A 16,945-nucleotide genomic window follows, 5' to 3' on the forward strand; every position below is an offset into this window, starting at 1 on the left:
GCACTGGGCATTTCCAGTGCTCCACATCCAATACCAAGGAGAACCTTGGACGTGACACTCTGAAATGTTAGACTCTGCTACAAGCTAGACTCTGCTAGAAGAGATGCTGTCAAAATAAGACTCCAGTGGGCTTCTGCAGTTTGCCCCTCTGGCTCCTGCTCCCCCTCACCTTGTAGGGGTTGTCGGGGTCCTCCCAGGCCACGTGGAACATGTGGCGGATCTCCTCGGCCAGCCCGATCCTGGCCCCGCTGTTGGCAGCCACGTAGATGCGGGGGATGCCCTGAGCCCGGGCCAGCTCCGAGGCCCTGAGGAACAGCACGTCCTCCTGGGGCCCAAAGGAGCCAATTTTGTAGGTGATGTCATTGCCAATGACAATGATATCCCGGCCCTCTGGATACTCGGGTGTCTTCAGGGTCATCTTCCAGGCCACCATCCCAATCTGCAGCACAAGAGCAGAGAACAGCACAAAATAAATGTTGTGTCTTCAAGGTGTGAGAGAAAGGAGTCACCCAGGGATCATTTCTCTTATTTGAAGAACTCTCTTGGACTTGGCATATTTTCCTGGGGAGCTTGGAGGGCAGCAGCTCTGATGGGCTCTGCTGGGAGCACTTGATCCTTCCCACATTCCTTGGAGCAGGTTCTGCACTGCTCTCACCCCACTGGGACATTCAGAGGTTCTCCCTCTCCCTGTTCAGGGGTTTGTCACAGGTCCAACCCCCTCTCACAGGGAGCTGTGCATTCCCTGTGCTCCCAGGGTGAGGTGGGATGTGCTGCTGCACAGCATTCCTGACCACCCGCTCAGCCTTCCCGGGGATCACCCCACACCCTCATCCCCCTCACCCAACCCTCGTTTTAACCCAACCCTCATTTTAACCACCTTTTTATTTCATTGCTATTTCATATTTCCCCCGTCCTTCCTTTCATTTTTTCCTCTCTTCCCTTTTCCCTTCCCCACTTTCACAGCAGCTCCATTCCAAACCTGCCTGGCTAAGAAACACTTTTCGCCGCAATTTTTTTTCCCCCAAAAACCAGGGGCTGATCTCTGCTGGCCCATCTCCTGCAGGATCAGCAGCTCCATCCCCTGCCTGCCCCATCCCTCAGGGGCTGTCCTCTGCTGGCCCATCTCCTGCAGGATCAGCAGCCCCATCCCCTGCCTGCCCCATCCCTCAGGGGCTGATCTCCTGCCCCATCTCCTGCAGGATCAGCAGCTCCATCCCCTGCCTGCCCCATCTCCTGCAGGATCAGCAGCTCCATCCCCTGCAGGATCAGCAGCCCCATCCCCTGCCTGCCCCATCCCTCAGGCAGCGCTCGGGGCTCGCAGTGCCATTAACAGATGGGAGCAGCAGCGTCCCTTGAAAGCCACATGCATCACCCAGTCCCCGCTTGCCCAAGGATCATAAGCTCTGAGTACACATTCCTCAAGCCGATTGCACATCCTCTGCAATCAGCAGGGCTGAGACTCTCATTGTGGAGCCTCGGAATTCTGAGCATGATGAACTAAAGCGGGAGGGGGAGAGGCAGCAGATAGATCTGTGCCATTTAATCCACATCCAAATGGCACAATACACAGCCCAGATCCAATCAGCATCTGCAATAAGATATGCCATAATAGGCTCATTAAAAAAAATAAAGAGGCAGAGGAATTAATCAAAGGGTCATTGGAAGTAAAGCAGGCAGCAATCCAAAAATATTACAGCCAGCTACTGGCAGATCCTTCCTTACACCTCCCCTTCCAAGAGCTGAGACTGCAAGTTAACAGAGTGTTTCAGTTCACCTTCTCCTTGGATTCCTCCACTCCTACTCTGACAAGTCAAAACAGAATAATCTTTTTGCCTCTGAATATTTGCAGACTTACAATTCCACCTCAGCATCCAACTGCAGGGTTTGGAACAGAGAGATGCTGCAGCAGCTTCAAAGGAGGGAGCAGAAATCCCTAGAAGTTGTTTCCTCACAGCCACACTGACCCCATCAGCCAGGGCTGAGGGACCAGTGGTGGACCAGGGAGTCCCCAGGGCTGGTCCCACAGTCCATCCCACCCACCAGGATGTAAGAGATTTTCCTCACTTTCAGCAGCTTGATGATTTTTGACAGCACAGGAAACAGGCCAATTTCAGGCATTTCTTATTTAGAAAATTCAGATTGTAACAGAAGTGTTGAAATAGTTTCCTAACCCAAGGTCGTGGGTCCTCTACACCAGTAAAGTCCCTTTTGCCATTGCTCACCAGTAGAACAGAAAACAATCTAGCCAGGGCACAAACTCCTGAAAACAGTTTAGAGTTGAGAAATATGGAGCAACCCTTTACAGTTTAGGAAAAGAAAAATTAAAAGTGCACCAATATTAACTTGGGTGTCTTTTACCTCCCCAATTCATCACATGTTTTGTGCCATTTATCCAGTAATAAAAGCCACGGGGATCTGCACAACTAAGGATTTTTTTTGCTATGAATTTGCTAGATTCAGTTGAGATTTATAGGCAGTGGAGAATGACTTTCTATTCCAGAAAAAAAAAAAAAAAAAGGAATAATGAGATTTTTAAGTTAACGGCAGCACTCCAAAAACTGGAGAGTTCCCAGGTTAATTAGCCAGGCTGAGCTAATCACCTAAGAGCACTGGCAGGCAATAGTAGGTGATGGTGAGCAGCCCTGGCTTTGGAACTGGCTCTTTGGAAGAGGCAGCACAGTTTGGAAGTGCTGCTCCTGCCACGGCTCCACTCCCAGCACACCCAGGAGTGAAGAAGAGGCGGAGAAAAAATAAAAGCAGGAACCGTCTTATTTAACTGTTTTTATGTTGGCAAAATGATTTGTGCCCTGGTATTTCCATAAGAAGTGGGACCATTATTCTCCTGTAGGAACACATTTGGCTTGAAAAGTATCAGTGGGCAGCACGTGAAAATCAAAGGGGATGAATTATTCACAAGCCCCGATCAGAAGTGATCATTATTTCTGATGCTCCAAACTGTGATTAGGATTCAGTGCTCAGCTGTCATTTGCTCCCTGAACGGCCCCAGCCCCGCAGACACACGGAGATGACACCCAAGTTTCAGATGTATAATTTTACACACACCTTCTCCCACTCCATCTTGGCCTTAATGGAAGCATTAAGAGCCAGTAAAGCGGGCGCGCTAACGAACGGCGCTTCCCCGGCGCTCGTAAACGCCGCTCGTTTGACACCCAGTGTCAACACTAATCATGGCCTAAAATTAACACCAAAATTGACTTCAACATTAATTGCACTATCGATGGGAACAGTAATACACACACTGATGCAGTTCCAAATTGACTGCCGGTGGCAGGCAGAGCTGTTGACAGCAGGCACCGAGGGGAAGGGGAAGGAGCCGAGCCCAGGCTCCCTCCGGGAAGCTCCGAGCAGAGGGGAGCCAATGCCACTGGCAGCTGGTGCTGGGGAGAGGAGCTTTTCAGCCTCTTTCTGGCAGGTTCTGTAATTCCTGGAGAAGCACAGCCAACAGAATCACAGAATATCCTGAGCTGGAAGGGATCATCCAGTCCAGCTCACAACTCTGCACAGACATGCTGGCAATTCCACCCCGTGCATCCCTGAATTGTCCAAACCCCCCTGGAGCTCTGGCAGCCTTGACCACTCCCACCAGCCTCTGGGGGAAGAACCTTTTCCTGATATCCAACCTAAACCTTGCCCTGACACAGCTCCAGCTGTTCCCTCAGGTCCTGTCACTGGGCACCAGAGACAAGAGATCAGTGCTGGTTTATTCTACTTCCCTCACTCCAGGATGGTGCAGAGCCTGGGGACTGAATGCCAGGCTTCAGATTTGGAAAGCTGAATGTGGGCATTGACTTGGAGCAAATGCAGCAATTTTGGCATTTCATCATTTGAATCTGTAGCCTGGAACTTCAGACCTAGAAGAGTGACTCTCTGCACTTACGCTGTGCAGAGCTTTTAAAGTTTTCTCTGGAGCATGAACCAGCTCCCAGGAAAAGGGCAGAGTGCACAGGGGTTTGCCAGAGGCATTCCAGCTCCGTGCCTTGACAAGGGTGGAGTGCCAAAACCCAGGATTCCTCCTTGGCTCTGGAAAAGGTGTCCCTCAGCCATCCAAGCGTGGTGGTGGCAGCCCAGCCAAGCACGCTGGCACGATCTGAGCAATGGGAGGGAACAGCTCCAGCATGACACCAAGAGCCCAGGGAAAGGTGTCACAGAATCCCAGAGCCACCCAGGGTTGGAAAAGACCTCCAAGATCATCAAGTCCAACCTGTGACCCATCCCCACCTTGTCACCCAGACCAGAGTGCCACATCCAGTCATTCCTTGGACACCTCCAGGGATGGGGACTCCAAACCTCCCTGGGCAGCCCCTTCCAGTGCCTGAGCACCTTTTCCATGGAGAAATTCCTCCTGAAGTTACAGATGGGTGAAGATACACCACAGAGAGCAACAGACAACCTCCATCAGGAGCTTTCCTGTGGGCAAGAACATTCCTGCCCTCAGTATCCACGTGACCCACATACACCTGATCAAACCTCTGTATGAGCATGGAAAATAAAACTGTGCCACCTCTTCCATCCCTGTTCCTGGAAGGCTTGGATTTGGGGATTTGAAAACCCTCCAAGAAATCTGCAGCTCTCGCTGCTGTTTTAATTCCCTGTGCCTGCCATAAAATGCAGGAACAGGGGGTGACAAAGCAGAACATGCAGCTCAACGATTAAGCTGTGCTTGTATAAAATGCATTAGCTACACCTTTCCGCCTCTGGCAATGCAGGAAGCCACCAGAGCAGCACTCCAGGAGCCTCTGCCACCCTGAATTTCCCTGGCCAAACCTTCCCAGGAAAGGTGCTGCAGCCAAAGCTCCAGCAAGCAGTGTGATTGTGGATTATTTCTGATCCTCGTGCTACTGAGGAGGAAAAACTGTGACATCTAGTGCCAGTGGGGAAAATGACACATTGTCCATGGCACCAGGAGAGGGATGAAGGGGGATGTGGGGTGTTGCTGCAGGCCCTCCTTACACCACTTTCTCCTTGTCCTTGAAGATTAGTTGGGTCTTATCAGCAGCTGGTGCTTTCCTGGTGCCAGAGGATCAGGGGAAATTGTAGTCAAAATACATAAAGTGCTATAGAAAAGCATCCCAATGCCCGGCTCAGGACTGACAAGGAATATATTGAGTTCTGCAAGGGGCTGAGGGAATTACCTTTTCACACTGAGATTTGTGCTAATATGCTAATCTGGGGAACAAAGCCCTGGGCTCTGAAGGGGGTGTCACTGTGCTCCAGGTCTCGTCTCCAGCACGGTGATTTACACAGTGGTGGATACACTCCTGAACTGCTCTGTGCTCACCCAGGTCCCAGATCTTTCAGAGAATTCCCCATTTTAGCACAGCCCCACGGCAGGGACGGAACATGGAACAGGATGAGGTCCTTCCAACCCCAACCAGCCTGGCATTCTGTGACAAGTGGAAAATGAGGTGTCCTCTGGAGGGTCAGGGGCTGGGAAAAGGCCCCGTTAGTGATGCTGCTGTGCCCCAAGGGCAGGGCCAGCAGCACACGGACTGGGACCCTCTGCTCTGGAGCAGACAGAATGGTCTAGGAATAAAGAGCAACTTGTATTTTCACAGTCCATTAATTCCTTGGCTTCTTTGTTGAGACCACAGCAAAGAGCTAATTACTGCAAGGCGTGGTGGGCAAGGGGAGTGGTCCTGAGCTACCAGAAAAACCTCTGGGATTGGGAGAAGCCTTGAGACCTCAAGATTATCCTGAAAACACAGACAGATTATTGCCCAAAATGCTGCTTGCAAACTCTGTGAGGACAGGGAGAACCCCAGGCTGGAGCTCCTGCAGGGCAGGGACTGCAGCTCTGGCTGAACACGCTGCCCACAAGTCTCCTGGATTTTATGCTGGTTTCTCAGTTCCTCCCATCAGACACTCAGGGCACTCGGCTCAGCTGAATGCTGTAACAGCAGGAGTGTCTTGACCCCTTTTCACAGGGAGGAAATGCAGCTGTCAGGAAGGCCAAGCCCTGATCCCCAGTGCCAGGCTCCCACTGGAGAGTGGGAATGGCTCTGAGCCTCTGATCCAAAACAAGGAGAGCAGGAACCTGAATGTGCCCAACAACAACAACAACCTTCACCACAGGCAGCAATTCCCAGCAGATAGCTCCTCTTTACTAGAAAACACAATGGGCAATCTCTCCAACAACTCTGAATTCAGAGAATCAGCACCTTTTGCTGGCAAGAAAGAAAAATAATAATAAAAATCTCACATTTCCCTGAGAAGTTCCTAGTTCACCTGCCAGTCAGCTCACTGGGACCAGCTCTGGATCTCTGGGGCAGAGTCCACGTGGAGCTGAAGGGACCTCAGAGCCCAGCCAGTGCCACCCCTGCCTGGCAGGGACACCTCCCAGTGTCCCAGGCTGCTCCAAGCCCATCCTGGGACATTGCCAGGATGGGGAGCCCACAACCTCTACAACCCCTCTGGGCAAGAAGACATTTGATAGATCACATCAGATCAGATTAATTTAAATACCAACACTCCACACACCACAACAGTAATTTCTTTACAGACCGAGCACAACAAAGTCTACCAAGGGTTAAAAAAAATCTCCTAATTTTTTTTTTTGGTGGTCTTTGGGTACAGAATCTCTTATAATAAGACTATTTGTATTCATACTGGCAGAGTAAACACTACATGTTCATGCCCAGGCAGCTCTGTGCTTGTAATTTCAGCAAGAACAGAGCGACGTCCCTGAGGGACTTTGCTGTTTCCCCAGCCACCATCCACTCAAAGGCTGAATGAGAGCAGGGAAAGAGAGAAAGATGATGGCACAAGGCTCCCCAGCAGCCTCAGCGTGCACTGGGAGCGCTGGGAATTGCTCATTCCAGCTTTAATTAGACCAGTTCAAACACTGCTCCTCAAGCCCAGCAGAAGACAAGGCCGCAGCGACCCCACAGACACCATCGGGTGTGATTTGCAAAAATCCTATTGCAAACCTTCCCCTGACAAGATCCATGCAGGAAATGGTGAGGAAAACCTCTGTTTCCTTGCATCCCTACCCTGATGGATTTAACAGAGCCTTTGCAAACCTTAAGCTGTGATTTTAGGAAAATACAGCTCAACGACACCAAGAAAAAATAAATGAAACCATCACTTAGAACTGCTCAAATTTAAATTACTCTAGAACATTCACTTACTAATTCCCATAAAAATAACCACCACATCTTCCAGTGGTTCTCTTTACTCTGCAGTCATTCCAAAGCTGCAATTTTTGCCTTCCTCACAGGAAGGCATCCAGCCAACCCCACCATGCCAGCAAAGTCTCCTCCTGCTCGAGCTCCAGGAGTGACTCTGCCATCCCCAGCACCAGCTCCTTGTAACTCTTGAGTAAATCCTGCTCCAGAGTGGGAGGTTCCACACACCTTGATACAAACTGTGTGGGGAGGATGGAAATGGAAGCATGAAATAGATTTTTCTGTGGTTTGGGTTTTTCTCAGCAAATGAAAATATTTCTATTTTGTCTTGTAAAACACATTTTGCTCAAATACAAACCCCAGTTACCTGGAACAGCTGAATGAGCATTTTTTAATTATGAAGGAAGCCCAGCATAGGCACAGGTTTGAAATGGAATCATCATTTACTACGGAAGTTAAAATACCCATTGTAGGGAAGGTATTAATTTTTAATGAAACAAAAATCTCATTTTCAAGAGTGAGATTTCATCTGTGAAAGGCTGAACGGATAGATTTTGTGCCCAGCTGGTAAATTTTCATTACAATCATCAAACCCAGCCCAAAGCACAATGAGGGAAGGGAAGGGAAGGGAAGGGAAGGGAAGGGAAGGGAAGGAGCTGCCCCTTCCCTGTGCTCCGTGCTGGGCGATTCTGACGCGGGCACCGTGGCCACGGCTGTGGGTGACATCAAGTCACAGGTGACAGGAGTTTGTCAGGCTTGCCTCATTGCCTCCTGGCAGCCTGTTCATGTGCACCAGCTGGCCCTGGTCATCCAGCACCAGCTCTGTGTAGGTCAGGATGTCTGAGGGCAGTGGTGCTGGTGGCAGGAAGGCGTGCTCGTTCATGGAGTTCCACAGCTTGATCAGAGACTGGGGGTGCCAAGAGACATCCTCGTTAACAATGCCACCCACACCTCACATTCATATTCTCTAAAAAATATCTTTGCCCAGGATTTTTCTCCTGGGAAGCTGAGAAGCCTCAGAGAAAAAGGAAAACAATAATTATCTCATTGCTTCTCCTTTTTGCTTCTCCTTGTGTTTTGCTCCCTTGGAATGTGGTTGGAGATTGTTTACCAACAGGTGATTGTTTCATTGGTTTTTGCTGTGAATTGTTTTGACTTATTGGCCAACTGGGGCCAAGCTGTGTCAGTCTCTGGAGAGAGAGTCACAAGTTTTCATTATTATCTTTTTAGCCTTCTGTAAGTATCCTTTCTGTATTCTTTAGTATAGTTTAGTTTCGTATTCTTTAATATAATACAGTATCATAAATAATAAATTAGCCTTCTGAGAACATGGAGTCAGATTCATCATTCCTTCCTGCCACATGGGCACCCCACAAATACAATACCCACAAATATTTATATTCAATCCACTGCAGTGTGGTATTCCCAGCAGAATTTGGGGTTATCCCCAGCTCAGGACACCCTGAAATATCCCTCCTGCCAGCATGACTGACAGTATTCCAGGGATATCACCTGCTCTGGGATTTGAATCATGCAACAGTTTCCCCCAAAGTGAAAACTGAATGAGGTGGTTTGGGATAGAACCAGCAAGTCAGAAACACCACCTAGGAAGGGCAGATGGCAAGGTGGGAAAACAAAAAAACAGCAAGAAGAGAGGGGAGATGGTTTATGCTTCACCCTCTAACTCCAGCAGCAGTTTATCCTAATTTCATTCAAGGTACATTCAATCCATAGCTGATACTCCCTGGGGACCCCTGGCAGCCACTCCAGGCCTCTGGCTCCCCTGACAATCAGGACAGCAAAGAGAAGAGCAACAAGGAGAGACCAGAGAATACTCACCTGCCTGAACATCTCAGGAATGTCATAGACATAGGACGTCCCCAGAGTCTGTGCCTGGAACCTCTTGGACTGCAGCAGGTCTTTGGTCACGTAGGGAGTGTTGATCAGCATCCCGTGGAGTGGTCCCTGCTTGTCTCCATAGGCCTGGAACATGATCTGCAGGACAAACCACGGCTTCTGTACACTCAGCTGCTCCAGCCCTTACCAAAAAGCCCCAGGCTACTCCAGCCTGCTTGTCCTGCCCTCTGCAAGGCTGCTCATGCTGGCACAGCCAGGCCCCATCACCCACTGCTGCCCTTTGGGGACACCGCAGGACTGTCACTGCATCCCAGACTCACTGCCCCATCCCAGAGGAGCCCAGAGCCCACAGAGCCACATCCCCAGCACAGACTGGGGCCTGAGAGGAGCTCCCAGTCCCCAGCAGCTCCCCTGACCCCCTGTGTGTGCCCATGGATGCTGGGAGCAGCCAGCAGAGCTCTGTTATTTATGGGGCAGGATCCGCCAGCCGGGTCAAGACTTGTATATGTCACCGGGCTTGAAGTTTTGATATTGTAAGTTTAAAAGATTTTCCCAGAGCAGCAACATGAATTATCAACTGCCGTGCTTCACAGCACTATATATTCTGGGCAGGCAGGGCTTGGAAGGGAAGCTTTTCAGTGGAGAAAGAGGAGGAGATAAAAATGGGATAAAAACGCCTTAAACGGCCCAAATGCTGCTTAACAGGAACACACCTGGCAGGAGGGACACCATTAGGATGTGTTTAACAGAATTTTGCTAATTGAAGAGGAATTCATTAAAGAATTACACAAAATTCAGTAAAGCCTATTTTTATTTTTAGATAAAACCAGCAGTTTATGCTCTCTTCAGACTGCACAAACATTGATTTGGGAGGCAGCTTCTTTAATAGGAGAAGCATTTGTTCAGGGTAATGAGTGTTTGTGGCAATGCCTGTCTTGGGATCTGTCAGGATCTGCACTTGGAAATTCTCCTTAAATCTCTGGAAAGCTCCACAGCAGCTCTGAAGGGAACTGGAGAAGTCTGTGCTGAGCATCACCACTTATCACTACTGGGAAACAAGAGATCAGGGTCATTCTCTCACCATGAAGCCATCTTCCCATTCTTCAGAAGTCATGAAAGTACCCAGCACATCAGTAATATCTGATCTTTTTTTTTTTAAGATTTCTCTAAGTTTAAAAGAACCCTCTGAAAACACAGGAAAAATCCTCAGATCTGAACTCGCCCTATAAACCTCCATCATGAGGGGGAAGCTTCCTAAAAATATCAGTACATTTTTTTACTAAAATGTGGTTTAATTTTGTGGAAAACCAATCAAATTTCATACTGGAAAAGTTGCTAAAGCCTCACACACCCACACGAGCCCATTCCCCAAGCTTTAAATAACAAAGCTCATCAGTTCAGAGTTCACTTGTGACCTTCACAAGTGACTGACCCAACTCAAGGGTTAAGCTGAGCTGCTGGAGATTATTAAAATGTTCTTTTCTTTCCTCATCTCCCCTCAAAGGCAGGAATGAGGTAAAACACTCTGACACTATCTGCTCTGGGATCTCAGAGCTGCATGGACTCCACGGCCAGCAGCTCGCTGGAAAAATTAAATGAAAAAGGGGGAGAAAGGTGACTCAGCACTTTGTGTTCCACATTCACACTGCCCAAGTGATTTATTCTGCTGCTTCTCCTGCCTGGCAGAGAGATGATTACAGAGGGAGATGTAAACATTTCTCTATTTAAATATTTTCCATGCATCCCATGCTCCATGGATTTTAGCATATGTAGGTATTTCAGTTAACCACACTGTTCCCACACCATGGAAAACAGAAATACCACAACAGCCACAACCATTACAAAGGGCCCGCTACACTTCAGAAAAATGATATAAAATCACCTTCCATAATTTTACATCTTCCTACCCAGGTCATCCTTATATCTTTAGAATTTAAAGGACACGTTCATGGAATTTCTTCCATCTACTCAGAAAAATGTAAAATTAATAATATATTTTATTAGAACCTACAGGATGAGCATCAGCAGTGATTCCTCTTCTAGTATTTTTTGAGCACTCTGAGGAGAACCGTTTGGGAAAGCAGCTGCCCAAATGACTGAGGGCATGTACAAACCAACCAGAAAACCCGACTGATTTAACTGCTCACATTTTCACATCTGCTGCTGCATGTTTATCTTTACATTCTCCTTCCTTTGGCTAAGCTGAATGGCAGTTTTGTGTTAAATTAAAATGTGTTACGGGGCTTGAAGCAACCTGGTCTGGTGGAAGGTGTCCATGTGAGGATGTGCCACTTCACCACTGCACTGCCTTCTGTGCCCCTCAGCACAGAAAGTTTAAAACTCCCAGCACCCAGGATTCCAACATCCATTCCCACATTCCCAGGTGGAATGGGATGGGCTCTGAGGTGCCTCCCAACCCAAACCATTCTGTGATGTCCTGGAAACACCACAACCCCAGAGGAGCTCCACAGGTGGAACACGTCCCCTTCCCGACGGCCCCAGCCGGCCCCGCGTCCCCAGGGACGTACCTGGCCCGTTCTGGAGTCTGTCACCTCCTTGTAGAGGCTGATGTCCAGGTAGTAGCCCGACTCGTTGGTGAGGAAGAGGCGGATGGGGATGGCCTTGCCCGTGGGCGTCAGGCGGATGTTGATCTTCAGCTCGGCCTGCAGCACGCGCAGCTTCCAGAGGCGGCTGCCGTAGCGCATCACCATGGAGCGCACCGACTCCTCGATCTGCACCCGGGGGAAAACCTTCCTCAGCAGGGCTCTGGGCTACCGGGGCTCTCGGAGGTGGCCCTGCCTCTGCCAGGAGGGCACTGAGATGGGCCCTAAATCCCTTCCAACCCAAACCATTGTGGGATTGTTCTAGAGGCGGCTGCCGTAGCGCATCACCATGGAGCGCACCGACTCCTCGATCTGCACCCGGGGGAAAACCTTCCTCAGCAGGGCTCTGGGCTACCGGGGCTCTCGGAGGTGGCCCTGCCTCTGCCAGGAGTGCACTGAGATGGGCCCTAAATCCCTTCCAACCCAAACCATTGTGGGATTGTTCCAGAGGCGGCTGCCGTAGCGCATCACCATGGAGCGCACCGACTCCTCGATCTGCACACAGGGGGAAAACCTTCCTCAGCAGGCACCAGGCTACCTGGGCTCTGGGAGCTGGCCCTGCCCGTGCCAGGGCTGCACTGAGATGGGCTCTAAGGTCCCTTCCAACCTAAACCATTCTGGGATTGCTCCTGGAGGTGGATCCCATAGCGCATCACTGTGGAGCACACCAACTCCTTGATCTGCACAGGGGAAAACCTTCCTCAGCAGGGCTCTGGGCTACCTGGGCTCTGGGAGGTGGCCCTGCCTGTCCCAGGGGTGCAGTGAGACGGGCCCTAAAGTCCCTTCCAACCCAAACCATTGTGGGATTGTTCCTGGATCCCTCCCATCACTGCTCTGCATCCCCCCCATCCCACTGCTCCAAGGTGCTGAAGAAGCACCACACATCAGCACAGCCCAGTGCAGTCACAGCACCTTGGTGACCTGTCCCTCCTCATCCTGAGCCTCGAGGCAGGCAGGAACTGCACCTGGGGACTGATGCAGTGGGACAGTGCTGGATTCTCATCCCTGTTTCCTCACAGCCACAGAATCGTTAAGTTGGAAAAGACCTTGGTGATCATGAAGCCCAACCAGCACACCCCACCCCAGCCCAGGGACCCCCTGCCTCCCCTGCACAGCCCTGCTCACACCTGGGAACCACAGAATCCAGGGAAGCCAAATCCTTGGCAAGCAGTTTTGTAGCCCTTGTATGCACAATAATCACATTTCACCGCCTGCACGGAGCTTTAAATCAACAAAGCAATTACCACTTGGAGCTGGGCCTCCTGCTCTTCTATTAAACTTTATAAAATACCTCTGTGGGCAAAGCGCATATTAAGAAAAGGCAATTTATAGGCTGGGTTAAACATTTTTCCCAAAAAAAGTCTCTTTTGCACAGCAGCTCAAGGAAAATCATGGTTTGGATCTGAGGGCAGCCCAACTTCCAGGGATGAATATCCCAGCCTCTTCTGAACTTCCTGGGAACCAACAGCTCTGGACACACCAGGAAAGGTTCATTCAAAAGGGATTTAAGCCACCAATTTTTAATCATGATTTAAAAGTCAGCAAGCAAGAGAGAGTTCTTTTGATACCCAATTCATCTTTATAACTTTCGGCTGTTCTCCTCAGGAAAGGTCAGCTCTCATCTTTGGGTACCCATGAACTGAATGCTGATTTCCAGCTAAGTTCAGCCTGGGCTTGGGACTTGCTTTGTGGTGATTCTGCTAGCCACAAATATCCTTTATGCCTGAACACTTTCATTTGTGCATCTACAAAGCTCAATGTTCATTTATTTAATGCATTCATCTCTGTGGTTTTGTAGCAGAGACTGAAAATGAGGCACTTTTGTAGCTGAATTTACAGATTCTTTTTAAGCTCCTAATTTATCTCATGCTTTATTTGGATGGAATCTGAACTTTTGTAACAAACAGAATATCTGCTTCCTTATTAAAACTGTTTACCTCAAACACACAATGAAAAAACAGATTTAGTTTCAAACATGAAACATATTTCTAAGAATTGTCCCTCAGTTTACACAGAGGAGCTGAGCTGCACAATAAAACGGTTTTAAAGTGCCAGAGGGCAAGGTTGGGTGGGATATTGGGAAGAAATTCCTGACTACAAGGGTGGGGAGGCCCTGGCAAAGGCTGCCCTTCTCTGGAAGTGTCCAAGGCCAGGCTGGATGGGGCTTGGAGCAAACTGGGACAGTGGAAGGTGTCAGGGCTGGAACAGGATGAGCTTTAAGGTCCATTCCACCCCAAACCATGCCATCCTTCTGTGAGTCTATGAACAAAAAGCCTTTTAGCTCTGACAAGTGAAGCCCTGGAGAGACAAGCGGCCCCGAGCTGGGCAGGAGCTCCCACCTTGGAGGGGTCCATGATGACGGTGGGCACGAAGTTGAGGAAGATGTGGTTGCAGTCCGTGCGCACGTTGGTGTTGTTGAAGGCCACCTCCAGCTCATCCATGGCCTCCAGCAGCAAACGCTCGCCCTCGTTCTGCAGGTACTCAAAGGAGGCTTCCTGCCAGAAATGCCAACAAACCCGTGAGTTTTGGCTCACAAATCACTGCCCCGGAATGCAAGGTTTGGAAAACTGCAGGAGGGTGTGATGGAGAGGACAGAGCCCACGTGCAGCCCTGGAGCAGGTCCATCCCCAGCACAGAGCCAGTGCCTGGATCCCACACCTGGCTCCTTTGTGCCCTGCTTCAGCTCAGAGTAAATAGGAAACCATACAGGGCAAGCCACTGCTGGGATCTAAGACTGGGATCAACATCTAAGGATTTATGACACTCATCTTGGGAAACTGAAAACTCTCCCGGGAGCACAGGAACACCAGGACTTCAAAAGGATGGTTCTGAGAGCAGCACCAGCAAGGAGAGGCCACAACCCCCAGCCCTCCATGCAGGGAATGGTCAGTTTTGGGTCCTGCAGCTCCCTAGGATGACCCCAGCTTTCCCTCACCACCCTGGACAGGGACAAACCCACCTTGGTCACCAGGTCCGAGTGCCTTATGATGGCCCTGACGAAGAACCTGTAGTCTGTGACCTCTGTGCCCACCTCCACCTTGGCAGCCCCCAGGTAGAGGTGCATTTTGTGGTTGGCACAGGGGATGGCCGTGAGGTCGAAGTTCCTCATGCGGTTCAGCTCCAGCTGGAAGGCCAGGGCGGGCTCCAGGTGCCGGTAGATCCGGTCCTCCTCGAACTGCAGGGCCAGGAGAGGGGGGAAAGAGGGCATGGGAAAGGGGAAACACTCAGGGGAGGAACTCCACAGTGCCCCTCATGAATTTCAGATTTAATTCAGATCCTAAAAATTCCAGCAAATCCAACCCAGACGTTTCTATCTCACGCAGCGCTGGGAGCTGTGAAATGGTTGAATAATACAAATTGCAGAACAGCAAGTTCTCAAGCTCACCCCCCTCAAAAAACACTCTTTTCCACAGAAATCAAGAAGTTTTGTCCTGATTCTGAGTAGTGAGTCACTGCATGAAAAGATAAAGCCAACACTTGGAGAAAAGTATGAAAAATATCCAACTCACCTTATCCCGGGCACGGAAGGTGAAGAACTTTGGGAACTCCCTCTGTTTGAAAATGAAAACAAGTGTTAGTGCTCCCAAAGCCAGCACTGTCCCCAGAGGGCTCTCAGGCCACTCCTGGGGCAGCACCACAGCACAAGAGGTGACACAAGCTGTTTCCAGTTACTTTCTCAACATCACAAAGGGGGTGGAAAATCAAGTCACCTTCAAGACAGCAGAGGCAGCTTAAGCCTGCCCTCACTAATGCAGAAGAGGCTGCTTGATTGGTTTTAGATAATTATTGTCAGTTATTAACAGAAAACAAAGAAGTGTCTAGACAGTAGAAGGAAACTTTTTCTAGATCTGTAATGATTATAATTCCAGTGGAAATGTCTGGAGTGATATAAACACTGTTGTGGATGCAGATGTACACAGAACAATGATCTTACTCTACAGCTCTCTCCATACCATTACTGCCAGAAATACTCTCTTCCCAAGGAAAACTGGGAGTTGCAATCAAATAATTTTATTCTCCTGTATGGAGCAGCAAAAACATGACAAAAATCCCCCACCCACCCCTCAGTTTCTCTGGTTTTCTGTTGCATAGATAAAACCCTGGCAGAGCCTTGAGAATTTCTGGAAATATTGTACAAGTCTTAGATGAAGAGAGGAGGCCTAGGCAGCATCCTGTCCCTCCAGTTCCACCCAGGCAGACCCACCCTCTCCTCTGGAATTCCACTTTCCCTGGGCAGGGCTTTGGGCAGTGACAACACTGCTGCCTGTGCCCAAGGTGACCTGAAGGGACACACACAACTCACCAGAACTGGCTCACTAAGCAAAAAACAGGGAATCTGACCTGGAGTCACTGAATTTCTGCCTCCCATTCCATTATCCAGGAGAGATGAACAACCCCAGCTGGAGGGAGTGTGACAACCAGTGACACTGCACGAGCCACCACTGAGCAACACAGATTTGAAGGCTAAAAGGACTATTCTAGTCAGTCATCTTCCTCCCCTCCTAGGTAAAACAGCCCCAAACCTCACCTGATGCCTCTCAGTTGAGCAAAACAACTTGTGTTTGCCTGGGAACTCTTCCAAAACAAGGAAATGCTGCCTAAAAATTCAGGCTCACTCAGTATATCCATTATCTGTGAGCCTCATCTAAGAAAAAGCCTCTTCCATGTTTCCTCCCTTCTCCCAGTCCCTCCTACCTGTCCTCCTCTGCACGCTGCCAGCTTCTCCCACATCTCCAGGCTCATTCCACCACTAATGGAATTGCTTCCAGGGCACCTCACTGGTGTGGTGGGCAAATATCATAATTAGATGTGCACACACACAAAAATCCTCAGTGCCCTGCTACCAAAATCCAAAAGAGTGCTCCATTTCCTAGGCAGAAGAATTATACCCCTGCTGTGTTCTAATCAACCAACCATCATCAAGACAATCAAAATAATTTGCCTAAATTAGCCAATCAAGACACCCTGCAAACTGCAGAATGCGAAAAGCTGCACCAGAAATCATCAGAGTTGATTATTATACTAATAATCACGTTAAAAACCTAATGAGATGAGGAAATTGGAAGCTTGCTGGAGCAACTCTCTATTACCTCAACATGCTGGGAACTAATTATATAGACTGTAATTAAAACAAAAACAAACCCGAGCCCAGGCCCTGGCTAAGTTAATAGTTGGTCCAGTAATGAGGGGCTGGGACAGCAGACAGTGACAGAGGGTGACAGAGCAGCTCCCAGAGGTGCTCCACAAACTCTGCAGCCACAGGGATGGTTCCTTCTGTCCTGTGCCTCCTTCCTGACCTCTGACACGTCCCACAGCACTTACCCAGCAACTCTCATTCTT

The 16,945-nt window shown here is 49.5% G+C and overlaps 1 protein-coding gene across 13 annotated transcripts in view; it reads right to left on the reverse strand.

The window, feature by feature from the left end:
* Positions 1 to 16,945, reverse strand: part of ACACA (acetyl-CoA carboxylase alpha) — a 104,621-nt gene that overhangs the window by 33,360 nt on the left and 54,316 nt on the right. For all 13 annotated transcript variants that reach the window (XM_039720827.1, XM_039720828.1, XM_039720826.1 and 10 more), the window contains 7 exons: positions 15,115 to 15,156; positions 14,565 to 14,780; positions 13,945 to 14,100; positions 11,531 to 11,734; positions 8,985 to 9,140; positions 7,906 to 8,052; positions 170 to 439 (listed from right to left, as the gene is read on the reverse strand). In XM_039720827.1, the coding sequence (XP_039576761.1) occupies positions 170 to 439; positions 7,906 to 8,052; positions 8,985 to 9,140; positions 11,531 to 11,734; positions 13,945 to 14,100; positions 14,565 to 14,780; positions 15,115 to 15,156 (1,191 nt within the window). The remainder of the gene's footprint in view (positions 1 to 169; positions 440 to 7,905; positions 8,053 to 8,984; positions 9,141 to 11,530; positions 11,735 to 13,944; positions 14,101 to 14,564; positions 14,781 to 15,114; positions 15,157 to 16,945) is intronic.

The sequence above is a fragment of the Passer montanus genome, unplaced genomic scaffold (genome assembly GCF_014805655.1).
Source record: "Passer montanus isolate IOZ18808 unplaced genomic scaffold, ASM1480565v1 scaffold44, whole genome shotgun sequence".
Classification (NCBI taxonomy): domain Eukaryota; kingdom Metazoa; phylum Chordata; class Aves; order Passeriformes; family Passeridae; genus Passer; species Passer montanus.